General features: G+C 53.5%; 1 protein-coding gene across 3 annotated transcripts in view; it reads right to left on the minus strand.

The window, feature by feature from the left end:
* Positions 1-27,694, minus strand: part of HDAC4 (histone deacetylase 4) — a 296,118-nt gene that overhangs the window by 218,579 nt on the left and 49,845 nt on the right. For all 3 annotated transcript variants that reach the window (XM_044945379.2, XM_044945378.2, XM_044945376.2), the window contains exon 2: positions 27,347-27,584. In XM_044945379.2, the coding sequence (XP_044801314.1) occupies positions 27,347-27,368 (22 nt within the window). In that variant the 5' untranslated portion in view covers positions 27,369-27,584. The remainder of the gene's footprint in view (positions 1-27,346; positions 27,585-27,694) is intronic.

Consider the following 27,694-nt stretch of genomic DNA (forward strand, 5'->3'; position numbering starts at 1 on the left):
CAAGCAAAGGCCAAAATGTAACCACAGTTGGCGGAAAGAAACACCGCCCGGAGGCACGACAAGAGAGCCAGCCCTGCTGCAAATCACCAGCGTGAACAGAGAGGCCGCTCTGCATGGTCTCGGAGAGTTAGGAAAAGAAGGAAAACGAGAGCCAAGAGGACATAGCAACTTGGGTCTCTAAAGGGTGTCAATTAAATATGAGAACAGCAACGCTGAAACCCATTAAAATAAAATAAATAAATCCTACATAAATAAAGCTCTCCATGAAGCCCATGGCTCTGTGTGCGTGCTCCTGGTGGGCCCTGGGCGAGGCTAGGGGTGTGTGTGTGCCCCCAAGGTGCTGGACATCGCCAGCGTGCACATCATGTCCTGGATCCCTGGGCAGAAAATCATGAGGACGGGGCCGGCAGGGCCCTAATCCCGTGAGGCTACGAGTAAGGGGGGCGTCAACCGTGAACCTCGGCTAAACTCCACCTGCTCTGTCCCCTGTATAGTCGAGCCCACCGCTCTCAAACTCTGCATCCCTGGAGCATCCCTGGAGAGGGGGGCACCTGAGTGGGGGAGGGTAAGGGAGGTGTGGACTCGGGGACACAGTGGCAGGGACTGGAGCCAGAGAAAGAGAAACCGTGACTGTGGAGCCCACATCTCTGTTTAGGAAAAGCAAGATCCAGGACGTCCCTGGTGGTCCAGGAGTTAAAAATCTGCCTGCCCACACAGAAGACGTGGGTTTCCTCCCTGGTCCGGGAAGATCCCCCGTGCTGTGGAGCAACTGACCCGTGTGCCACACCCACTGCAGCCCTTGGGCTCTGGGGCCCACCCTCCCCAACAAGAGAAGTGACGGCAATGAGAAGCCCCCCGCACTGCGACAGAGAAACCCCGGCCGCTGCAACTGGAGAAAGCCTGAGAGCAGCAATGAAGACCCAGAGCAGCCAAAGATAAATCAGTTATTTAATCAGGTTTTTACAAAAAGCAAGGTCTATACTGATCTGAGATTGTAGCTCTGAATGCTTCCAAACAAAACCTTTAAACAAGCCATGTCCTCTTAAACCAGTGATGCTGAAACAAAGGGATACCCAAAGACAACGCAGCTGGACCCCGACTCCACCCCATGTGCAAAACTGAACTCAAAACAGATCAAGGACCGAAATATAAGAACTAAGACCAGAACACTCTTAGAAGAAAACAGGGGAACCTTCATGACGGTAGAGTCGGCAGCCGGAGCTTCGTTACGACCCCAAAAGGATGAGGAACAAAAGAAAAATAAATAAATAAACTGGACTTCATCAAAATTAAAACGTCTGCACATCAAAGGACAGGCATTATGGGGTAGAAAGACAACCCATAGAATAGGCGGAACCATTTGCAGAGCATAAATCCAGAATATATGGAAAACCCCTCCAACTCCACAACAAAATACAAACCACTCAATTCAAAAATGAACAAAGGACTTGAATAAACATTTGTCTGAAGGAGAGAAACACATGGCTGACAAGCACGGGAAGAGATGTTCAGTCCATTAGACATCGGGGCAGCGCAAATTAAAACCACACTCAGACACCACTTCACACCAGCAGAAGGTTATCATCAACAAACAAACAAACAAACCAAGAAGGAAAATAACAAATGTGGGGGAAATATGGACAAATTGGAACCCTCTGGTATCGCCAAAGAGAATGCAGAACGGCACCGTCACTGTGGGAGACCATTCAGTCGTTTTCAAAAGTTAAAAACAGAATCCCCGTGTGACCCGGCGGGTCTATTCCTAGGTATCTTCCCCGAAGATGCAGAAGCAGAGACCAACAGACAATGCGCACATCAGTGTTCGCAGAAGCGTTCACAACGGCCAACGAGTGGAGACAGCCCAGGGTCCCTCGATGGTGAACGGCTACACAGAGTGCGAGCTGTGCACACGGTGGGGCGTCACCAGCCTGAAAAGGAGCGAGATTCTCATGCATTGTGCAACATGGATGACTGCCGAAAACGCCAGACACAGAAGGATAAACATCTATGATTCCACCTGTATGAGACCTCCAGAAGAGACAGGCTCACAGGACAGAAAAGCAAACCAGGAGCTAACAGCAGAGAGGAACGGAGCTAATCCTTACAGGAAAGGGCTTCTGTGTGGGATAAGGAAAACGTTCTGGAAATAGATGGCACTGATGATGGCACAGCACTCTGAAGGTGCAACATTAAACCGGCTCAGAGCGTCAGTCTGTGTTATTTATATTTCACCACAATTAAAAGAGCACAGCAAACAAAGAAACTGGCATACGTGTTGGTAAAGGGACTGAGATAACAGCCAAGCATCAAGTGAATGAGGAGTCATTTTATTAACTGATACGGAAAAAACTTGAGGACGGAAGGATGAACACTGAGAGGGGCTGGTTGGGAAAAGGAAACAGGTGGCTCTTTAAAGCCCGGAGATTTTTCTCAAGAGCTCCCTGGCCCTCCTACTGAGCACCGCCCAAGCCAGCGGCCCCTGCCTCCACTGCGGCGGCCACCTGTGGCTGGTAAGCGTCTCTCCAGGAACACACCCGGCCAGGTTCCTGAAGAGACACAAACCAGAGGCCTCCACACAAGACGCAGAGAACAAGGCGACCACAGCCCTCAGCCGTGGCTCCTCGCAGCTGCACCCGCTGCCAGGCTTCAGCCCCAACGATGAACCAACGGGCTTCCTGCGCAAGTGTCTGCGAGTCTCTGATGTGCAGAGCCGCGAGGAAGCGCGGGCCGGCCCGCCGGCATCCCAGGGGGGCAGCGCCCAGCCCCGTGGCTGAGCTGATGCTCCCGGAGGCTCCTTCCAGGGTGATGGGGGGCACAGCAGGGGAGCGGAGGGGCCCTGCCCCCTGCAGCAGAAGGCGCACTAGCTTCCAGATGCTGCTTCTGGCCATGGTGTGGAGCCCCGAGGCACAGGCGGCAAGACTGGCCTCCGCTGCCCACCCAGTACAGGGCGGTCCTCTCATCAGCCCGGCAGGGAAGTCAGCATCTTGGACGCCTGGTCTCTGCTGCTCACTCACGGGTGCTCCTGGAAAGTGCGGTCCTCGTCCCAGCCTCAGCACAGGCCGCAACATGCAGAGACGGAGGGCCCTGCGGCCGGACGACTGGGTTCAGCCTCTGGCTGGCGTGGACTTGGCCCGGTGGCTGCCCTTCTCCCTAAAAACCTGTGCCTGTTTCACAGGACTGGAATCGGGACACAGGGCCTGGACACAGGTCCCCAGGGAGCATTCTGGGCCCTGCGGGCGCCTGGAAATTGGAGCAAGCCTGCGACCCACTGGCCAAGCCCAAGGGAATGGCCACACTCTGCCCACACCTCCTGCACCTGCTAGCAAGCATCCCACAGGCCACCCGGGTGGCCGGAACCGCCTTCTTAGGGCTTGCCTGCACACCCTCCAGCCAGGGGCCCAGATGGCCCATCGCTCCTCCTCCTGAAGGTGGAAGCAAGCCCACTCCCCCAGGCCTGTCCCCCTGGACCCCTCGCCACGCTGGTTAGGAAGGCAAGCTCCTTGAAGACGTCCTGGAGGCCAGGATTTCTGCAGGACTCACCTGCAGCCGGGCTCAGTTACACCATACCAACTGCCCGAATGACCCATGGAAACACTGGAGGCCCAGGCTCTGTCTCCGAGTCACCCTGGAGGAACCATGACGCAGGCCCGAGCCCGCTCCCTTGTAAACTGGGGCTTTGGGGATGGCGTGTCATTTGGTTTCCAGCCCTTTCTGATGACACGGGGGGAGCACTGCCAGGGCGCCTCGGTGGAAAAACTTCCACAGAGAGAATTTCGGGATGGGACTCAGCCCAGGGACTCGCAGGAGATGGCACGTGCTGATGCAAAGCGTCAGAGGAGTTTTACAGGAGGCTACGCAGGCTTAGGGTCTGAAGGGTGAGGCCTTCCCAGAGGCCAAAATGAGGCTGAAACCTCACGCACAGACGGCCCCCCGGGGGGAGGCAAACATTCCTGATGGTGAAGACGTGGTGTTACTGACACGGGAGGCCGGGGGAAGAAATGCACACTTCAGTACAGAAGGCATGTCTCTGCCAGCCCCATCCCAGTGACTGTCTGGGGAGCTCGGGCCCTCGGAGGAAGGGCCTGGCCGCACACAGAGGCGCTGGGCGCCTTCCCCCAGCCGCCCCTGCTGGCTCTCCCAGGGCCGCCGAGCTGGCCGGGAGTCAGGAACGGCGGGGCTGGGCAGGCTGTTTATGTCTGATCCGGACAACGGAGGGCTTATGACGACTGACTGACGCGAGAGCGCCCCGACGCCGCATGCCAGAAATCCACCGGGGGAGGAGGAATTCTTTTTAAGAGACCACTCGGCGGCCACGGCCCGCCTGACGGGCTGAGAGTGTAAGCGGAGCTCTCCCTCCAGGCCCCGGGCTGCCAGGGAGCGGCAGCGCGCCCGGGACCCACAGGCCACAGGGCCGAGCGTGGGCAGAGCTCCCGGGCCGGGAGAGCGAGGCCCAGAACCAGGTGCGGAGTCCAGCCGCACGGCTCACCCTGCCCTCCGCGGGCCGCTTCTCCCCAGACGGAAGCCAGGGCCTCTGCCAGCCCTCCCGGGGCCCAGGTGACTCCAGAAGGTCCTGGGGGACCATGGCGGGCTGGGCAGACCTGCAGGCAGGTTCTCCTGCTGGGGCAATGCGTGCCCCCCATCTTTTATGTTGGCAAAATGCCTTCCTCAAGAGCTGGCCTTTAAACTTTGCAATCACTAATCACCAAGGAGAAAAACGTGAAAACACGGACATTTGGTCCCGGTCCATGGTCTCAGGGCAGCAGGCCCAAGAGTCGTGTGCTGGGGGGAGTGGGGAACAAGGTCACACAGCCCCCCACCCACCCGCTGGCCTCGCACGCCTGCCCCCTGCTTGCCGGGGTCCCCCCCCCTCGCTGGCAGCCCCACTCTGTGCCGCCTGTGCCCGGGCAGCAGCAGGTGGGACCGTCTGGACCAGGCCAGCAGTTGGTCTTGGCCGGGGGGAGGGGAGGCTGATGGGCAGACATGTGCAAACACCCTCGCTGGAATCCGCTTTCAGAAATGATGTCAGCGGTTCTCAAGTTTCAAACACGAAAAGACACGGGGTGTTTATGTTTATCAGAAGGGCCTGAGCCTGACCAGGGTGATGAACGTGAGACGTGCCAGACGCTCGGGGCCGGGCCTGGGCCTCGTGACAAGCAGGGCAGCTGCCACACTGGGCGCAGCCGGGCCAGGGGCCACGCTGGCCCCGTCCACCCCGCATGCTGGCCCCGCCCACCCCGCATGCTGGCCCCGTCCACCCCGCCAGCCGTCACGGCAGTCCCCAGGACTAGCCTCTCCATGTGACCTCAGTTCTCAGAAGCCGAGCCCAGAGGGACGGTCACTGGTTCCCGAGGGGCCAGGCTGGGAGCCCTGCAGTCCGCTTCTAGAGGGCACTCAGACAGTGCTGGGGAGCTCGGCGGAGGAGGCTGTGAGTGCCCGAGGGCAGCTCCCCAGGCCCATCACGAGCACCCCATCCTTCCAGTTGCAGGGAGCACAGTGAGAAGGGACAGGGAGGCCACGCCACTGCCGAGCCTCCCCCTCCCCGAACTGACGACCCACCAGCTGCCACCCCCCAGGGAAACCCCTGCACCATGTCACAATGGCACTTCACTCGCCAACACGGATGCTGGTTTCAGCACCTCCCGGACCACACGGGGGAGCCTGGTTGTGGCGTCGTGGTGACCTGGACCAAGGCACCCCAAAAGGCCAGGGAGGGGGAGTCCTGTGCAAGAGCAGGAGCCGCCAGGCCAGCAGCAGCAGCATGTCCTGCCTGGGTCTCTGGACGAGAACCACCGGGCCCCGTCAGCTGCCTGAACACAGGCCTCGGCGCTCAGCAGGGCAGGCAGGGCTGCAGCAGCCCACCACGAGGCGCGTGGCCAAGCAGGCCTGTCGGGGCCCCTCAGAGAGGCTGCTCCCTGCCACCAAGAAGGTGCGGACCTCCGCTGACCCCAGGGAGGAGCCGGGGCTCCCAGGGCAGCCAACCCTCAGGCTTGGTTATCTCTAGGCAGGACGTGCGACGCGCATTCTGGAAAAACAAAGTAACTGACTGCAGTGCTGAGGTGGTCTCCTGGTCATAAAGCCTCACCTCCTGCAGGGAGGGAAGCGCTGGCTTCCTGAACGCTGCTGCTGCTGCTAAGTCGCTTCAGTCGTGTCCGACTCTTAGCGACCCCATGGACTGCAGCCCACCAGGCTCCTCCGTCTGTGGGATTTTCCAGGCAAGAGTACTGGAGTGGGGTGCCATTGCCTTCTCCATATCCTAAAAACTGCTGCTGCTGCTAAGTCGCTTCAGTCGTGTCCGACTCTGTGCGACCCCATAGATGGCAGCCCACCAGGCTTCCCTGTCCCTGGGATTTTCCAGGCAAGAACACTGGAGTTGGTTGCCATTTCCTTCTCCAATGCATGAAAGTGAAAAGTGAAAGGGAAGTCGCTCAGCTGTGTCCAATTCTTAGTGACCCCATGGACTGCAGCCAACCAGGCTCCTCCGTCCATGGGATTTTCCAGGCAAGAGTACTGGAGTGGGGTGCCATTGCCTTCTCCATATCCTGAAAACTAGCAATCTGTAATTCAACTATCTGTAAGTAAAATTATGTGTTGAAGCTGAAGCTCCAATACTCTGGCCACCTGATGTGAAGAACAGACTCGAATGCTGGGAAAGGCTGAGGCTAAGAGAAGGAGACAACAGAGGATGAGATGGTTGGATGGCATCACTGACTCAATGGACGTGAGTTTGGGTAAACACCAGGAGTTGGTGATGAACAGGGAGGCCTGGCGTGCTGCAGTCCATGGGGTCGGGTCACAAAGAGTCGGACATGACTGAGCAACTGAACAACAGCAAAATTACTGACGGAACAGCAACAACAAAATTACATTTATTTTCAAAAGGTCTAGATTAGCAACTACAGGAAGAAAATATACTTCTAAAAAACCAAATGTGGTATTTATAAGATAACCACATTATATGCAATGCATGTGTTAGAAAACAGGAAAAGTGAATTTTAATGGGGAAAGTAGTTTCCACCCACAGCCTCCCCCTCACACACAAAAAAACAGAAGCCATGAAAGAGATGCTGTCTCACAATGCTGCCCCTAAGTATAAAAATCCCCAAGTCACTATTTGCTGACCTGTGGCTTACTTCCAACCTTGCCAGCCTTGGCTGCCACTTGAACGTGAGAACCATGGAATCTCAGAGGAGGAAGGAGCTGAGGGACCCTTTACTACCCGACCCTACCCCCTTCTCAACACACAATGCAAACAGGGCCAGGGCTATGTGAGCTCCCCCCTGCCCAGTGCAGAAACCATCCCCGCTACAGGCATGACAAGCAATGTCTTACGAAATAATTTTCAAGCTAAATCTGGAATGAATTCTTTATTCACTCTGGGGGGGGGGGGGGGTGGAAACAAGTAAGTTAAAAGCAAGGGGAGGAGGCGGGGGAGGCAGGCTGGCAGGAAGGCGCTAGCCAAGTGTGCGCTGCACTCAGATCTGGGGAATGGACGTTTATAAGGTGTGACATCAATCACCTCGTAAAACACCCGAGCAGAAGTGCTGCGAGAGCAGCCCCGGGCCGCAGGTACACTTTGGTCCACTATAAAGTGTGCCCGGCAGTTACTTCACTGGAACAGAAAGGTCAGGGCACGCCGGGACAGTCACCCGGGAACCCTTCCACACACTATGTGGCACCTTCCACTTCGGCTCCGGCCAACTAGCCCACGTCGGGCAGCCCTGCAGCACAGTGGTTAGCATAAAAACATACATGTGTATCATGAAGGCTTTGGAGTCAGAGAGCTACCAAGGCAGACTTGAGGGGCCAAGACAGGAGAGAGAAAGAAAGAGAGAGGAGGGCACGGTTTGAGCCCATTTCCTCCAAGAGGCATTTGCTGACATACCAGGTTCCACGTGGAGGGTGAGGAGCAGACCCTGGGAAGTGAAACGCCTTCAGAGCCTGCCTGTGTGGAGGGTTCATGTGAGTCTCCTCACTGGGACGCTTACATATTAGCTGACTCCTTGGAAAAGCCCCTGATGCTGGGAAAGTCTGAAGTCAGGAGGAGAAGCGGGCAACAGAGGATGAGATGGTTGGATGGCCATCACTGACTCAATGGACATGAGCTCCGGGAGATGGTGATGGACAGGGAAGCCTGGTGTGCTGCAGACCATGGGGTCACAAAGAGTCGGACGGGACTTAGCAACTGAACAAGAACAACAGCAAAAGAATGAACACCAACTCACAATCACAATGAGGAACTTTAAAGTATCCTTCTTAGTAACTGACAGAAAAAGCAGACCACAAAAATCAGGAAAGTAACAGAAGATCTGAGCATGCCGATTAACATGCTTGACTCAATAGACACACGCAGAATTGACGAATCTCAATTATTCTCTTTAAATAAATATAAAAATCTATAAAATTGACTATATCACAATAAAGGAAAATACAAAAAGTTTTTAAACACTGAAAGTAAATAAGAATTCAGTGACCATAATGAAATTAAAGTAGAAATCAGTAACAAAAGCAAAATACTAAGAAATGCACAAAAGGCTGAAATAAAGAAATAAAATAACCCATGAGTCAAAGAAGAAATCAAAAACTAAATCAGCTATTATTCTAAACTGAATCACAATGAAAATGATATTAAAATACATATGTGATCCAGAAAAGTCAAATATAGGTGAAAATTACTGCTTTAAGAGCATGCATTATGAAAGAAGAAAATCTGGGAATAAATTCAATGACATAAATATCTGTCTCAATTACTGAAAAAAAATAGTACATCCAGAGAATAAAAGGAAATACTAGCAATAAAATCTGAAATTGATTTTTTAAAAGAATATCTAATAGAATGAAGAAAATCAAACATGGTTGTTTGCAAATATTAAAACAACTGTCCCAGAAAGTCCAGTGGAGAAAAAAAAGAGAAAGAATGAACAAGCGATGTGAATGAAAGAGACATCAGGATAAGTCCTACAAATACCACAAAGATAACACAAGGGTATTTAAAAACCTACACCAGTACATTTGAAATTTTAGACAGAAAGAAAAAAATTCTGAGAAAAACTAAACACATCAAAACTGACACAAGAAAACTAGAAACCTTGAAGAGTCCTACATCAGTTGAGGGTATAATTTAGAAATCATCCTACTAAGAAAACTACAACATGGGTTCACCAATGAATTCGTCCAAGTATTTAAGAAAGAAGTAACAACAAAACCTTAGATAAACTCTAATCCATTGAAGATCAGACAACTATGGCCCAAGGCCCTATCAATCTGTGGCCTCACTTTGTACAAGTGAGACTGGTTTTTACAAGTTTAAATGCCTGTTTTAAAAAAAAAAAAAAGAAGAAAAATATGCAATGGAAACCATATGTGTTCCACAAAATATTTACCATCTGACTTTTAAAAAAATTCTGTCAACTCTAGGAATAGAAAAAGAGGATAATCTCATTCCATTTTAAGAGGCCAGTATAAACTTCATATTAAAATTGAACAAAGACATTTCAAGGAGAGAAAACCACAAACCAATTTCACCCATCAATTTAGATGAAAAAAATTAAGCAAAATAGAAGCAAAAATGAATTTAGATAAAAGAAGGATAATATATTATAATCAAGTCAGATTTAGTAAGAAAGGTAAGGCTGGTTAACATTCAGAAAGTATTCAAGAAAATTCATCACATTAATGAAACAAAAGGGTGGAATCATACAATTAACAGATGCAGAGCAAAATGTAATATATTGTTGTTTGTCGTTGTTGTTTAGCCCTAAGTCACTTCTGACTCTTTGCGACCCCTTGGACTGCAGCTTGCCAGGCTCCTCTGTCCCTAGGATTTCCCAGGCAAGAATACTGGAGTGGGTTGCCATTTCCTTCTCAGGGGATCCTCCCGACCCAGGAATGGAACCCACATCTCCTGCATTAGCAGGTGGGCTCTTGACCACTGAGCCACTTGGGAAGCCCTATAATATATTAAGTTCAACCAAATCAACGTGTCATTTTTGTAGATTGAAAAAGATCAAACATCTGCACACCATGTGGTTCAATCTAGTATTTTAACACTGACTCCTGAGAAAATTCAACTAATAAGGACAGAAGAGAACTGCACTGGTCTGATTAAGACTGTTACAGAAAACCTACAGCAAATTTCATACATAACGATGAAATGTTGAAAGTATTTCCCTTGATATTCAAACAAGACATAGATGCTCACTACCACTAATTCTGTTTAACATTTGATTGAAGGCCCCAGATAATTCACTAAAGCAAGAAAAATACATAAAAAGTTTAAAACTTGGCAACAAAAAAATAAAATGTCTACTATCCACAAACAGTATACATTAATATCCCAAAGAATCCACAGATAAACTAGAATAATAATAAGCCAACTCTGAAAGCTGTCTAGAGACACAGTGGCTACACAAAAACTAACTGTATTTCTAAATACAAACAAATGGTACAGTTTTTTAAAGGCAGCCCATAAAATATCTAGAAGCAAATCTAATAGACAATGTGAAAGAACTCTGCCCCATGGAATACAAAACAAAAAATGTGATTGAAATAATTAAAGAAGACCCAAACAGAAAGATGTATCATATCCACGGATTGGAAGATTAAAACAAACTGATTTTATACACAAACCAGTGAAATGCCAATCGAGATCCCAGTAGGTATTCTGTTGAAATTGAAAAGCTGATTTTAAAACTCATATGGAAAGGCAGTGGGCCAAGAAGAACCAAGACAGTCTTTAAAATGATTCAAAAAAGCTGGAGGACACACAATACCAGCTGTTAGAAGCAGTCATAAAGCCCCGTTAGTTAACTCTGTGTTCACTGACACACAGATAAAGCCCAGGAACAGACCCACATGTGTGACCGTGACTGCGGACACAGTGGCAACACGGAGCAGTGGAGGAAGGATGCAGCTTTTAACAAGCTGACGGGCCAACGGAACATCCTAACGGGAAAACCAGCCCTCGGTCATTACTGCACATCCTATTTTCTTAAAAAATCAATTATAGGTAGACCACAGATCCATTTGGCAAAATGACACTTCTAGAAAATAATAGACTGCAAGATCCAACCAGTCCATCCTAAAGGAAATCAGCCGTGAATAGTCACTGGAAGGACTGATGCTGAAGATGAAGCTCCAATCCTTTGGCCACCTGATACGAAGAGCAGACTCAACTGGAAAAGGTCCTGAAGGTGGGAAAGACTGAAGGCAGGAGGAGACGGGGACGACAGAGGATGAGATGTTTGGATGGCATCAGCAACTCAATGGACATGAATCTGAGCAAACTCCGGGAGACGGTGACAGACAGGGAAGCCTGGCGTGCTGCAGTCCACGGGGTCATCAAGAGTCGGACATGACTTAGCTACTGAACAACAACTACAACAGAAAATAACAGGCTGTTTCCAATGCATCCAAGCAGGCATAAATAAAATGACCAGTAGCTGGACAATGTGAAAATTAAGAACATCTGTTCATCAAAGAGCATCATTAAGAAAGTGAAGAAGCAACCCACAGACTTAAGAGAAAACAGCCAAGGAAACAATCAACAAAGGATTCATCTCTCGCCTATGAAAACAACGACCAGTCAGTAGGAAAAATAAAGACAATGGAGTCTCTTAAACGAGCAGAAGACTTAAACAGCCACTTCAGCAAAGGGGACATCTAGCTGTTTGACAAATATACGACAGGATGCTCAACAAATTCAGTACTTGTGGAAATATGAGACGCATCACAGTGGCCAAAACAAAAACGGAGCCAGAGTGCCATGCGCTGGCCAGTGGGCAGCCAGTAGGTCTCTCGGAGCGTAACCTGGCATAGGAAATCTGAACAGTGGGCTCACGCACACCTTATCAAAAGAATGCGTGGGAGCACTGTGTGTAAAAGCCCCAGCCTGAAACCACCCAGGTGTCGTCAACAGACAACAGATAAACTGTGATCTGCATATACAATGAAATGTCACACACTCAGGCAAAGAGGACACAGCTCTGGGTCACATGGTGTCAGTCTCACAGACAAACCGTTGAGGGAAGAATGCCGGACAGAACAAGCAGATGTTCTGTGGCTGTGTTTATATTAGGTTCAACAGCAGGAGAAACTGGTCCAAGGTGTGAGAAGCTGAAAAGGAGATTCCCGGGGTGGGGGGGGGGCAGGGAAGGGGCTGCATAAGGGCTCCTGGGGTCTCCTGAGTTCCCCTCTTCCCACTGTGCACAGCGCTCACCAGTGTTTTCCTCTCGTGAGAATTCAAGAGAAGCACCGATGGCTTGTGCATCTAGAGGAGACGCGTGTCTTACCCCAATACCAAGTGCACTCAGCAGTGACAACCCTCAGTTAGTGCTGTTCGCAGCGGCAGTGAGAGGGCTGGAAAGAAACCCAGGATCCACCGAGTGCCTCCTTAAACGAGCAACGTCACCCCCACGCACAGCCATAAAAAAGAGTAGGAGATTGTTCTGTACTAATTTGGGCTTCCCCTGTGGCTCGGCTGGTAAAGAATCCGCCTGCAATGCGGGAGACCTGGGCTGGGAAGATCCCCTGGAGAAGGGAATGGCTACCCACTCCAGCCTTCTGGCCTGGAGAAGTGCATGGACTAGTCCATGGGGTGGCAAAGAGTCAGACACCACCGAGCGACTTTCACTTTCACTTTCTGTACTAATTTAGAACAATCCCCAAAGAAAAAAGTTTAAAAGCTGGGTGCCTAAGCATCTGCAATCTACTATCATTCATAAATAGAGACTGGGCAAGAGAGAACACCTATGCATTTATTTTTTTAAAGTTTATCGATAGACTTCACTAAAAACGGAGTAGACAGGCAGAGTTCCCACATGCCCCACCAACCAGCACCACACTCTGCCCCCCCGGCAGGGGCTGTCACACAGCTTTTTTCGGGTTAGACTTCCTTCTGCGAGCTGCAGGACAGTGCTCACCAACAGAGACGTTCTTAGTGAAGTGCCGGTGAGTGACCACGCTTCGGGCGTGCAGCCGAGTGGCCCGGTTTACAGACATCTACTTTTTCAGATTCTTTTCCATTACACGTTATTACAGGACACTGAACGTACTTGTTAAGAAGTTCCTGTGTGTCACAGCTGAGATCCCACACATAAGGGGGATCATATGGTGTTTTTCTGTCTGTCCTACTTCACCTAGTGTGATGATCTATAGTCTACCCATGTTGCCGCCCGTGGCAAAACACCGTTCTTTATACTGATAACGGTATTTTTAAGTGAGGTCACTGCTCCCTTCAGATCCCCTCGTATCCACCCCAGGAGCCTGTCCGGGCCCCGCGCTGTGCTGAGTCCTCACATCTGTCCCCCCAGGCTCCCCTGAGCTGCGCATCTGGCTGCCGACGACGCTGATGGTCTGGAGGCGTGGGGCAGGGGGCCTGGGCAGGTGTATCACAAGACACACCTCTAAGGGGGTCGGACGGCTGGCACGACCGGGGCTCGAGGTTGCCCATGGGCAGGAAGATCACAGAAGTAAGGCGCCATCGTCTCCACACAAATCAATCGGAAATTCCCAGAGAACACACACGCCCTCACGCCACCGCACGGGCGGTACCGAAGAGCGAGCGGGCACAGCAGGAGCCCTGAGGGGACGGGGCAGACGACTCCCTGAAGGCACGGCGGCCAGGCACACGCTGGCCTCAGTGGCCTCACCGCAGGACACACAGCCCAGGTTCAGGTCGTGGGGTGTCTGTGGGGCTCGGACCGACACTGGCATGCCTCGGGGCCTCCCTCCCGTCTCACCAGCAGGAAGCCCCATCGACCGAAAACTCCAGGGGAAGGAAGCTGGCTACCTCTCTGAAAGAGGAGGAGATTAGGACTCATCAGAGTAAACAACGTGAGACCAAGTTTGGCAGACGGGGAGAAGAGCCGGGGCTTCGTCCCAGTCACGCGTTTGGTGACGGGCAGCCGTGTCCCATGGCCGCCGCTGCTGGTCCTCCGCTGGAGCCCCACGAGCTTCCCACAGCAAAGGTGCGGGAGCAGCGCCCGCATCCGCAGAGCCCACTTCTGCCCCCAGACAGACAGGCGCACCCCACAGCCCTGCCTTCCCAGGAATGGCGCGAGGCCCGAGCTCAGGGGGGAAACGGCTGCTTCGGCCCAGGGCCACGGCCTCGGCCCCGATGGGACCCGCGAGCAGCTTGGAAGCGGCCCGGCTCGGGACAAGTGATGACTCACATGGAACGCAAGCGCTGCTGGCTCGCCTTTCCTCGCTGCTGTCTCTGCCGGGAGGGAAAGCGACAAAGGGGAGAACGGCTCAGATACCTCCTCCCCGCGGATGGGCACAGACAGAGAGAAGTGGAGGTGGGTTTGTGAGTCTCTGGCCTGGAGTCCAAGGCAGGCTGGAGGAGGGCACCCCACAATGCCCATGCCCTGGGGAAGCGGCGCCGCCATCCCACTCACCCACCAGGTCCCGGCTGCCCACAGAGGAGCGCGGGCTGCAAGGGGGCGAAGCTCAGCTCCCAGCTGGGGGCCCAGGACCCCAGGGGCAGCGGCTCACCCTGGTCCCCAAGCAAACCCCCTGCGGCCCTCTGGTGTGCCTCGCTGGCACCCCGAAGCTGGTGTGTCCCAGGGGCAGGGGGCTTCCTCTCCCTCGCCTCCCTGCTCAGCCCCTTATTCCTTCCTCACACCCCAGCAGGCCCAGGTCCCCACTCCCCTTCACTGGGGCGGGACCTGAAATGCGTTTCCAGCCCCTGCAGAGCACGTGGGACTCTGTACTTCTCCAGGCTGAGCCTCAGCCACCCCTGCCGCCAGGACGGGTGTCAATATCCAACGGCGTGAACGTTCCAAACAAGGAACCATTCCACACGCAGAGTCTTTCCGTGTTTGCTTTTTAAATCCAAAACTAGAATTTGATAATCAGAATTGAGATATCACTCTATAAAATGCGAGACAAATTCGTATTTTTCCAGGCCTTTTCTTAAATCTGCCGCAGCTGTCATGGAACGTCTTTGGGTTTGGATGAGTACAGCTTAGAAGTGACAGAGGCCACTGCAATCAGGGAGGCTCTGAGCTCAGTCAGTCTAGATTCCAGAAGCTTCCAAAGGATGAGGCAGGCTCAGCCGCGAACAGCACTTCAGCCAGCGGTGGAAGGTTCCAGAGCCAGACGCTCAGGTCACGTGGGGCAGGCCCAGCAGCTCCTGTCCCTGTCTGGCGTCCACTAGGACCTGAGCTTCTGCTTCCTAGGGCAGGGTTTTGTTTCTAGCAAGCATGCTTGTGTAGAACTCACTTGAAAGGGAGCCACAATAATTGTGAAGGCAAAAGAGGATGAGATGGCTGGATGGCATCGCTTATTCAGTGGACATGATCTTGGACAAACTCTGGAAGATGGTGGGGACAGGGAGGCCTGGCATGCTGCAGACCATGGGGTCACAAAGAGTTGGACATGACTTGGCGACTGAACAACAACGAAACGGGAAATCTATGGATTTAGTTGACATAAAACTGGAAAATATAGATCCTGGCTTTGTAGAAAATATGGGTGAAGATGTTGTCTTGATCAGTGATTTTTAACCAATGTCTTAAAATGAATGTAAAAACTCATACCTCGAGCCACCTGTCTGCCCCGTCCAGGTGGAGTCCAGCCGCCCTCTGAGGGGAGGGGGGATACGTACCCCTCCAGTGTGTGGCTGTCCACCCAGGGGTGGCAGGCCAGGCCCACCCGTTTCCAGGGTAGAAAGGTCTGGATTTTGACCGTGAATACGGGGCCACCTTACACGGACCCCTGTCCCCCTCTGCTCCAGTGCGGGGCTCCCAAAGGAGAAGACATGGGGTTGTCCACCTGCTGCATGGGCAGGTACCAGGCTGAAGGCAAAGTCCAGTGGCCAGTGTCCTCCTGAAGGGCGAAGGCCTGGCACGGTGCAGCCCCCACTGGGAGGCACCACGGCAGGCTCAGAGCCCAGCCGTCCTCCCGCGGAGGCGGCCCTGCCAACACACGGGAGCCGGGGAACACACGGCTGCTCGGCCCAGCGGCTAGGCCAGCCTCCCTGCCCACCCCCAGCGCCTCCAGCTGTTCCAGAACTGGAAACGGTTGAGAAGCACTAGCGTGATGTTCTCTCAGACAACACGCAACGTGAGAAAGGCTCTTTTCTTCTCACAGATAACACGGATGTTTGAAACCGTACCCCTCAGTCAGTGCAGGCTCACCCCGTAGGAACACACACGGGAAAGGCCTTAGAAACAGCATCTCCTTCGGAACCACAGCTGCTGAGGCCGTGTCTGTACCGATCGGTCACCGATCCACTCATAACAGGGTCCACGTAACGTGGACTGGAAGCTGGAGTTTCCGGTTTAGAAAGTGGAGTGCCTATAAACGTGAAGAAACCCTCGCCCCGAGGGTCTCAGGCGCCAAGTCCTTGGCCCCATGGGAGCTCAGAGAAAGCCCAGCTGAGAACGGAGAAGTCCACGTCTCAGTCCAGGTCAGGGCCAGCGGCCGTGTGAGCCTGACCCTGGGCAGTGGGGCCAGCCAGTGGAGCACGAGGCGCTGAGACGAGAAAGGAAGGGGCGGGAAGGCTGGACGCCGAGGAGGGCAGAGCGGGGAGCACGCCCCGCCCGGGGGTCTCCCTCTGCAGCATATCCGGGCAGGGATAGATGGATTCCCGAGTCTGGGGTCTCCCGGCTCCACGCAGCGGCTCATGACCCAGCAGGCCCTGCTGACCCCCGCCTCCGGGACCGCTCCAGCCCCTCCATGGAACCCGGCGTGCCCAGTTGGCCCCTCACCCACTAGTGTGGCCCCAGCCCCCTTTCCACACCACCACAAATGCCACAGATAACCAGGGACATAACAGAAGGGAGCCTGATCCCAGAAGGATGGAAGGGCAGACAGACAGCCACACTCTTCTCAGAGGCCCCAGTGGCCCTGGTAGGGTGGCTGAACTGGGCACCTTGCCAGCCACTCAGATCTCAGGCAGTGCGTTTCCTGAAGGCTGGGCTCCTTGGGACGGAAAAACTGCAGTGGGGTTTCAGCACTTCCAGGCCAGGTCTCCTGCAGGCACTGAGTTCAGATTCTCCCCTGCGATCCTCCAGCCCTCACCTGCCTTGGCTCCCTCCCAGTGGAGCTGATGAATTGGAGACTAACACCCACACCTTCCAAAAAGTCTTTAAGGACACAGACAGCCAAAACCGTATCCAGCAAAGAAGCAGCTCCCCAGGGTGCAGCGTCGTCTGGGAGGATGGGGATGCAGGGTCCCCCACAAGGGCCCAGGTGATGGGGACCCCACGTGCACAGCCCCCAGACAGCAGCCGCCTGCACCCCGCCCCCACTCCAGAGCCTCAGACCCCCCGCAAGGAGCGCCTCTCTGACCTGTCCCTCCCCGGCAGCCACGGCTTGTCCCTGCTCACGTCCCGGACCTACAGCTAACAGGCGACCACAGACACCCACCAGCAGCCGATGCGATCCTGACCCACTGCCTGGTCTTCGTCCCATCACCCTCAGTGACTGGATTCCAACATGCACTGAGCGTCCGGCACGGCAAAACACAAGGGCCCTCATCTCCAGCTTCGGCTAAACCTCCCAGTGAAAACCGCTGCCCTCCAAGGTCTCCGCCCTCCCCAGCGCCTTCCCAGATTTTCTAAAAGCCCTTTCCGTGTATTAGCACCTAAGAAAGAGATCCATTACCCTGCCTTCCTCCCATTCCCTGATTCTTTCAGTGAGAGTGCAATAAAGCAGCCAGCTCCCCGGGCCCAGGCGTGACGGGTCTGGATGAAAAGCCACGTGGAGACCGCAGGTGTTCGGGCAAAGCGCTGGGATGGGCGGCTTTTCAAGCACAAAAAGCGGCAAGCAGGCTTGCATTCTGTGTGTCAGACCCTGGTGGGGGCGGGGCCGTAAGAAACAGTCAGCTCCTGACCTGGATGAAATCAATAAAACGTGTGAAAATGAGGAGCATTAAGAATTCTGAATCACGCTGTTCAACCCCGGAGGAACTTTCGCTAAATACATCTACTGCAAGCAATGCGAACACGCCAGAGAGGGCCCGTCGTACAGCACAGTGCAGTGAAGCTGTGCTGAGAGCAGACTCCGTGGACTCGCTTGCAACTCCAGCAGCACGGCACAGGTCCTCCTGAATCAACAGGTCAGCGAGAGCCGCAGCTCTAACCAACGCCCAGTTTCTACAAAGGGCGTCACAGGGAAACTCAAAACAGTTAAGAAGCAATAAACTTGGCTATGAATGCAAACAAATCAAAACAGAATCTTTAGCTCCTGGAACAGGAGGCCTTCCCTTGGCGTCAGCACCTTGAACAACCGCACCGTCAGAAGCAATCTTCTACAAGACAGCCTCGGAGTTTCAAGGCAAAAATAACTCGCCATCAGTCACAAAATTTCCCTCAGCGAAAGAGGCTTGAAGACAGGGCTTAACAACAGCACGTCATCAAGATCCAGCAAGCGTACAGTATCAGAGGGCACATGGGAGCCCCAGGAGAACGTGGTCTTGTGCAGAAAACGAAGCCCCCAGGTGCGAGCGCCGAACAACCTCCAGCAGGATGCTGACACCATCTCACGGAAGTCCTTACAAACATTATTGCAAACAGAGAAAAAAGCAGCAGATGTAGCAGATATATGTATTTTTCTTAATATCACCTTTAACCAAGCCTTCCTGCTACCTTTCAAAAGCATCCAGTATTTGTAGAAGCAAGAGAATGGCTGTAACATGGAACACTGCTTTTCATCCTAAAACCCCAAAAGCGCTGAAGGTGCACTGCAGCCTGGAATGTTCCGGTTCCGCGTCAGGATTGTCCCATTCAAGCAGCGGCAGCAGGAACCCTGTACCAAGGAGGAGAAGGAGGAGGGCTGGGGGACACACAGCCTAAAGCCCAACAGGGCGAGGCCGCCGTCGGACGGCAGGGCTTCTGACTTTGACAACAGCCAGAGCTGAGAGCCTGACACAGCTCTGCCAGGAGCCTGCCGGGACCGAGCGTGCCTGAGGACCAGTGTCTGCACCGGTGTCTAAGAGAAGCCAAGTCCACCCCTCTCATTTCTGCTTGTTTTGTGGGGGGTGGGGGGAGATATGAAAATCACACGATAAGGTCTCTCTCCATCACACCCCGCTTAGCATTCCCTGTCACAGGCTGATACCCCTCCTCTCACCAAGTGGGGACGAGAAAACCCATTTAAAAACACAAAGCCAGAGACAGCAAGGAGATCCAACCAGTCTATCCTAAAGGAAGTCAGTCCTGAATATTCATTGGAAGGACTGATGTTGAAGCTGAAACTCCAATACTTTGGTCACCTGATGCGAAGAACTGACTCCTTGGAAAAGACCCTGATGCTGGGAAGGATTGAAAGCAGGAGGAGAAGGGGACGACAGAGGATGAGATGGTTGGATGGCATCACCGACTCGATGGACATGAGTCTGAGCAAGCTCCAGGAGTTGGTGATGGACAGGGAGGCCTGGCGTGCTACAGTCCATGGGGTCCCAATGAGTCGGACACGACTGAGCGAGTGAACTGAACTGAGAGACGATTCGACAAACTTCACAGTCATTTGCCTCATTTGATTTTTTTCTTAATCTTTTTCCAAAAAAAAAAAAAATGTTCAGTTTTGAATCATGGTCTCGTGAAATAAGCAAATAAAGTGGAAATGAAACAAAAGGTTTCAACCAAAATCTCTCCCGTTAACCTGGCCAGGCCCTCAGCCAGCTCTAAGGATCGGCAGAGAGAAGCTCGAGAAGTTCAGAACCACACTCGAGACACAGTGGAAACACTGCAGGAGCCACGAGGTTCAGGCGCGGCAGGGCCCTGCTGCCTTAAACCAGCAGAGAACAAGGCTCGCGTCCTGGGAGGGGACAGGCCAGGGTCCCTCCTCCAGGCCAACAGGTTCTCAGAACAGCCAGGGGTGGGCCTGTGTGGACCTGGGCACAGCAGACCCTCCTGCCTCTCCCGACGCCTGCCTCTCCACCCTCTCCCTCCTCTGCCAGCCCACTTTCACCTCCAGGCCCTTCTATGCCCCACGGGGCGGTGGAGCTCCTGCCCTGCGCCCAACTCTGCTCACACATCCCTTCCGGGGGCCCCTACCCCTGGCCCATCTCCTCTCTCCCCGTGAACCCCACTATGTCGAGGTGGCTTCATGCTTCCCTCCACCTGGCCCAGCCCAGGCACCCCACATAAATGGTCGGGATCCACTGCTAACTGGTCCAGGGTGCCCAGCATCTGTCCGGCAGAGGGGCCCACGTCCCTCAAGGGCAGATGACCAATTCTGGTTCCAGTTTGGTCTCTGAGTAGATACCTGGCCTTGCCCCAAGCCCTGGACGGCCGTCAATACTGGTTTCCTTGTGGACAGAACAGGAATGACCGTGTTCTATCTCACTTTCTGGGCTCCCCAGGTGGTACCAGTGGAAGAGAAACTCCCTGCCAATTCAGGAAGTGAAAGAGAGGGTGACTTGATCCCTGGGACAGGAAGATCCCCTGGAGGAGAGCGTGGGAACCCACTCCAGTATTCTTGCCTGGAAAATCCCATGGACAGAGAAGCCAGGCGTCCACGAGGTGACAAAGAGTCAGACATGACTGAACGCCTTAGCACACCTGCATGCCTCTCACTTGCCAGGCTCATCGTGGAAAACCACGAAGTAACCATAAAGCACCGTTCAGAACCACATCGCTCTTCATTCCAGGCCCCTAAGAGCACAGCAGGGTCTGACTAGCAGTAAGCAAGTAACCAGTTGTCGATTTATTACTATTAGAAGCTTGAAACATCTATGTATTTTTGCAGACAGAGCAGCCCTGGCCCTTCACAGCCCAGCGTCTGGGGTGGGCGCCCAGCACCCACCTGTCCACCTGCCCCTCTGCTGGGTGCCTCAATCACCGCCCTTCTGTTCCACCGACAAGCTGTGTGCTGTGGTTTCTAATGATCCTGGCTCAGGGCTTTCTATGTCAAACACATACCGGGAGTTCATTCTTAAGTTTCAATATCATTAATCATCCAACATTCAGCATCTCGGAATTCAGAAATTTGCATTTCTACAATGGCGGTTTTGAAAAAGAGGACATAAATGCAAATGTTCCACAAACCGTATAAGAATTTTCAGAGAACTGCCAAAATAAACCATCAACGCTCCATTGACAGAGAATTTTCTCAGCTCTTCATAACGACTGAGCATTCGTGATTTTTAAAAGACAAAACACAATTTGAGGATTTAGAGGAAAAAAAAAAAAAGAGGCTGAAAAAGAAGCCGTTATGTCTCCATGATTTCCAGAACAAACCTTGACTGATTAAGATCCTGGATAATCATGGCATGGAGGATCCGGGCCGCAACAATTCAGGAGCCGAAACTGTGCGGGCGGGCGCCCGGAGGAGCCTGGGGCCGCACGCAGATGGGAGACTCGTCGGCCGTTTCTGCACCCGCCCTGGAGGAAGCAGAAGCAGGTGCTATGAGGGGCCCGTGAGCGCCTCCTTCCCCAGGGTCAGGCTAAACAGCGAGGCTGCCCCTCCCACAGGACACCTGCCTCCACTGGTCTCCAGAGCCCTGGGCTTGCTCTGCTGGATCTCGAGTCTGTTTCTGCGCTCCACAGGACACTGGGGACCAGGGCTCCTCTCCCTGTGTCCCCAGCCTCGGTCTTGTCCAGAAGCCCCTGGGCCTGCCCGCCAGCGGCTGGGGACTCGGATGAGTCAGGAAGAAGCTCTCCCCCGGCTCCCCGAGGGTGTGAGCACAGGTCTCCTGGCCTGAGCCCCCAGGACTCCACGGCTGGGGACTTGCCACGCCCAGATCCGTCCTGAAGAAGCTCTCGCCCCTCCCCCGGCTCCTGGAGGGCGTGAGCACAGGTCTCCGGGCCTGAGCCCCCGGGACTCCACGGCTGCACACCCGCCCCCTGAAAGCCCTGGCCTGGGCCTCCCGCGGCCTCGTCCGCGACCTGTCCCAGGGCCCCAGCTCTCCCTGTGGCCCAGCGCCTCACACAGGGCCCACGACCCACCACCAGCGGCTCAGAATCAATGTTCCCTTTGTGCTCCCTGCAGGTCCTCAAAATTCATTTCCTCCCCTTGAAACTTTGCAATACTCCTGAAACATTCCACCCTTGCACAGCACAATCTAAAAGACAGAAAAATGCATCCTTCTGAGGCCATTTCTAAATTGAAATATAATATAACCCTGGTGGCCAACCGAGTGGAAAGAAACAAGACTCAAGATCCCACAGGCCAAGACCAGGGCTCGGGCTTGGGCCGGTGGAGCGGAGAGCCTCCTCCCGGAACCTGCAGGATGAGAACTTCACGGCGGTCGGAAGAAATCAAACTATGTCAAAACTCATCAATCACCAAGTTACTGTCGACGCAGACGTTCAGCTGCTTTCATGTGGACGAGGCATTTCAGAGTGAAGAGAATGCGTGCAAATTAGAGTGTGGTCCAAACTAAAACACAGGTCTAAAATATACAGGTTTCCCTCAAAATGGCTCATCTTGTGCTTTAACAGTATGCAAGCCTCTCACCTAGCTCCCGGGAGGGTCGGGACACTTGAGTGACTGGATCCCAGTCCTGCTCGGCCAGCTTCCTGTCGAGAGTGGGGTTTGGATGCCCACACGAGGTCCAGGGGACTGCACACCAGGCTCCCTAAGGTTTACAGCCGTGCCTCCAGATGCCCTCTGGGCGGAAATGTCACTGTGAGGAAGCTGAGCTGCTCGGGGCGGGGCGGGGGTGGTAACAACGTGGCCGAGGGACAGCCTCTGGTCCCGCTCTGAGCCAACCCAGGCCCCAACCTCCCAGCACACTCAGGCTACGGGGACGGCCACAGCCTGTCATCTGAGGAACACGAAGGCAGGGAAGGAGGGGAGCCTGTGCCCGGGCCCTCAGTGTGGGAGGGGGACTCGCCTTCCACGTGGAGGTCCCGCGTCCTCACAGCGACCCCCCAGCCCCGCACAGCCCCGCAGAAGGGAGTGCAGCGCTGGGGTGGGAGAGGCATCGCGTCTCAGCACCTCTCCTCACTCCTCCTGCTCTCAGAGAGTTCTCTCGGCCTGAGTCGGGCCGGGCCGCGTCCTCGGGCCACTCGCAGCATTCGCAATCATTATTCAGAGCAATAAAAGCCGCAGCAGTCAGCAGTTTTACGTCAGAGCGCCAGGGCCGGGCTCTGGCAAAGTGCAGAAGGAGCGGCAATAAAACCATAACACGAGCCTCACCCAGCACCAGAGGGGGTCGGCGCGGGGGCCGGGGGAGAAGACGGCTCGCCAAGTGAAAAGCTCATTTCATCACCGGGGCCAAGCCGGCCGGCTCCGCGGCGCCCGAGGGCCACACAGGGGCTGGGGGGCCGCGGCTGGGAGGGACGGGGGACAGCCAGTGACGCGGCGGGGCTTGCAGGCGGCCAGACAGATGGACACCGCAAGGCCCAGGGAGGCAGAGAGGGACGCGGGACCCAAGGGAGGCTGGGGCCGAAGACGGGACGGGGAACCCCGGAAGGGGCCTGGCTCTGAACAGCAAACCGAACATGTTCGGTGTTAACTACTCTCCTCCTCCCGCAAATCCACTAAAACGACAAGGCACAAACACCAACACGAGACTCGCAGCGAGTCTACACGGTGGGAGCACAGTGGCGTCAGCTGAGGGACAGGGAGGGACTTCCTAGGAGATGCCCGTCTGGGGATCCAAGTGATGGGGGATGGTGATCCCCCATCGAGTGAGAAGGCGGTCACCCCGGCAGGCCACGGGCTTGTGGACAGGGCAGAGGGGCGTGCAGACCATCGCTCAGCCCAACCCCCAGCGTGCACCCACCCGGGGTGGGGATGGGGGGTGGGCCGCAAAGCAGCCGGGAGAGACCCGCCAGCAAGCCCACCCTCGCGTCAGCAGATGCTACTGCCGGGCGTCAGCTACCCAGGCTGCTCCAGGACTGCCCTGGGAGGAGGGGGCGTCAGAGAGGAGGACGGGGGCCAGGCCCATCCACCAAGAGGGACACACGCAGTGGACAGGACCCGACCACGGTCACAGCCACGGGCGAGGCCTCCGCACGAGACACGAGGACTCTGGGAAGGAGGGGAAAGCAACACCCCGCTAGATCTCTGCTGCTCACAGGGACCAGCCTCGAGGAGGAGGTCTGTGACGTGAAGATGCTGCTGCTGCTAAGTCGCTTCAGTCGTGTCCGACTCTGTGCGACCCCATACACGGCAGCCCACCAGGCTCCCCCATCCCTGGGATTCTCCAGGCAAGAACACTGGAGTGGGTTGCCATTTCCTCCTGCAATGCATGAAAGTGAAAAGTGAAAGTGAAGCCACTCAGTCGTGTCCGATTCTTAGCAACCCCATGGACTGCAGCCCACCAGGCTCCTCCACCCATGGGATTTTCCAGGCGAGAGTACTGGAGATAAGTGGGTGGAGAAGCGTTTGTCAGCCAAGAGAACCCAAGGGCAGAAACACTTTTAGGAGACTGATCAATTCTGGGGCAAAGGGGCACAAAGCAGACAGAAACAAACACACAGTATTTTGTTAGGAGACGGGGGCCACCAGGACACATTCGTTAGATTTTAAGCACTGAAAAACAAAGCCACAAACGTCTTATTGTAAAAGAATACCAGAAACTATAATCATAAGAGAAAGTACACGCTTCTCTAGAAATCAGAGACAAGATAAAGTTATGCTGATGTAATAATTTAATCACTGATTTAAGTAACTGAAGTTATTATGTATAGATAACACATACAGAAAAATGCATACATACACTCCTATATATAAATATACTTGACCTTTGAACAGCATGTGCTTGAACCACCACACAATCTGCATATAGCAGGGTTTTTTATGGTTAGTACCACGCACAGCACCACACCATCCGCGACTGGCTGAATCCACAGACTTGGAATCACAGATCCAGGGTAGCCAACTTCCGATGCGGGGAGCCAACTATAACCCACACGTGGATTTTCCACTGTGCGGAGGCTTGGCACCCCTGACTCCCAGGCGGGCCCAGGGTCCACTGTGTGTAATGCACACGCATGAGAAAACTTCACAGACAGTATTGATGCATACACATAGACTTCATTAGATTAAAAAAAGAGTGAGAAAAAAAATAGCGAGAAAAAAAAGCATTTTTTTCTCTTCAAATGCCTACTGGCATGTATGAGATTTATGTCTATAGCAGCTCATAAAAAATCTGGTATCATGTCACACTGGTCTGAATAGCCATCATCAAAAAGTCTACAAACTATAAATGCCGGAGAGGGTGTGAGAAAAGGGAACCCTCCTACACCGTTGGTGGGAATGTAAACTGGTGCAGTCACTATGGAGAACAATATAGAGGTTCCTTAAAAACTAGTGACAGAACTGCTGTATGACACGGCAATATGTGGACACAGATCTAGAGAAAATCGTGATTTGAAAAGATACAAGCACCTCAGTGTTCACTGCAGACGACTCACAACAGCCAGGGCATGGGGGCGACCTAAATGCCCATCAGCACAGGAGAGGACAAAGAAGATGTGGTGCATACGGGCAGTGGACTATCACCCAGCCCCTAAAAAGAGTGAAATCATGCCATTTGCAGCGAGAAGGATGGACCTAGAGACTGTCACACCAAGTGAAGTCCAGTCAGAGAAAGACAAACATCATATGAACTCATTTACAAAGCAGAAGCAGACTCACAAACTTAGAAAACAAACTTATGGTCAACTAAGGGGAAAAAGGTGGGAGGGACAAATTAAAGAGTTTGGGATTAACATACACACACTACTGTACATAAAGTAGATGCCAAGAAGGCCCTTCTGCATAGCACAGGGAAGTCTACTCAAGATTCTGTATTAACCTAAGTGGGAAAAATCTGAAAAAGAATAGATACATGTGTGTATATGTATCATACATACACACACACATATGTAAAACTAAATCACTTTGTACACCACAAATTAATACATTATAAATCAACTACACTCCAATATAAAATAAAACTTTTAAAAATGTGCACCCTCATTTATACAATAGTGCAAATTCAAACAGTAAATTCCGCCTGGCATGCTAAGAAGAATGAAATAAACTGAATCCACCTAGTGCCTGTGCAAATGTAGAAAAATACATATGATCATAAACTAGGATTAAGGGGAGAAATTGAGACAGAGCTTCTGGAGCCACGTGCAAAGTAAACGAAGTTTCCAATGCAGGTGCCCACCCACCCAGCAATTCTACTGCCTGGAACTGATCCAACGGAGATAGTCACAAAGTGTGCGAACAAAACGTATATATAATAATTGTCCGATTATGATCTGGGGCTGTTCTAAATACCGCTGCAACCACATAAGTATCTACCTGTAAGCTACCAAAAATAAGTTAGGTTTATGTACATACTGACATCAAAAGATGCTCATAAGGTACTAAATGGAAAAAAAAAAAAAAATGAAACACAGAACTCCACAGATAGAATGATTATCCTCTATTAAAACATTTCTTCACACACCCTTATCTTCAGACACAGAAGGAAGGCAGGCTCCCCAGCTCTGAGTGGGAGGGAGTCCACGTTCACCCATTTTGATCCAGACTGTTAAATTATACTTTACACTCTGTATCAATCAATACATGAACAATCTAAATCAATAAAGGCTTCGTATCTAAATACAAGCAGGAAACCTGCTCTTGGAACTTCAAACAGCTCTGTTCAGGCCAGGAGAGGACGTGCAGGGGTCCGATCCCCAGGGAGGAGAGCGGAGCAAGCCCCTCACTCTCATCCAGTGGGGACCCCAGCCACACTGACGGAAGCAGGGACTCCAGGACACCCCACGCCTGCCCGAGTGGATGCAGGATGACAGATGTAAGTGGCCCAGGGGCCACACTGCAGTGGACAGTGAGGCTGGACGAGCCAGGGCTTGCTGCCACGGGGTGGCGGGGTGACTCAGTGACGGGGCTGGAGAAGCCTGAGCGTGTGTCCCCACAAGCTTCTGAACCCGAGAACCGCACAAATATGCTCCCCGATCCAGCCAGCCACGAGCTCTGTGACCCTGGACCGGTCACCTCTTCCCACCGGGTGGAGGACGTCGGGGCCTGTGAAGACTCGCTGTGTGCAGGATGCGAGCGCTGTGCCTGGTGAAGCCCTGGGCACCAGGACTGATGCCCGTGGGCACCCACCACCGAGGGGCACCAATCGTGTCCAGCCCAGGGGCAGCCCACCCCCACGGCCCCCAGAATCAAAGCAGAGGGAGAAGGAAGCGGCTCTCCAGACCACACATGGCCCCGAGCCCATCGCCTCCCTGAGGCGCCGGGGAGGTGTGCGCTGCTCACGTCGGTGCGTGGGTCAGGGCCAAGCCTGGACCCCGACTCCTGAGAGGCCCCACTCGTCTTTTTGCCGCTGAGACGGAGAGCCGGCTGCCCGGCCCACGGGGCCGACCTAAACCAGCCACGCTCGTGATCATGAACACAGAGACAGACCCGGGACCCAACCGCCACGAGGACCCGGGGTCCGGCTTACCTGGATGGCTTTGCGAGCTCATTGCGAGCAGCGGCTTCTCCTTCAAAAGATTCAAAATGGCTCAAAACTTCCACGTAAAGAAGAGCTCCAAGGAGCCCGGAGTCCGAGCGGCACATACAAGTCCAGCAACGGGCAGGGCCGGCCCACAGCCACCAAAGCACCCTGGTCTCGCTGACCACGTCGCGGGCCCAGAAATCCAGAGGAGGGTGGGGATCTCCAGGGGCTCTTAGGAGACAACCTGTGTGGGCAGAGAAAGGGGTGGCTTCGGTTAGGAAGTGCAGCCAGGACTCAGTCATGTATGTGCCTCCCCGCCCCTTCAGTGGATTGCTAAAACACTCGCATAGACTC

The sequence above is a fragment of the Bubalus bubalis genome, chromosome 6, assembly GCF_019923935.1.
Source record: "Bubalus bubalis isolate 160015118507 breed Murrah chromosome 6, NDDB_SH_1, whole genome shotgun sequence".
NCBI lineage: Eukaryota > Metazoa > Chordata > Mammalia > Artiodactyla > Bovidae > Bubalus > Bubalus bubalis.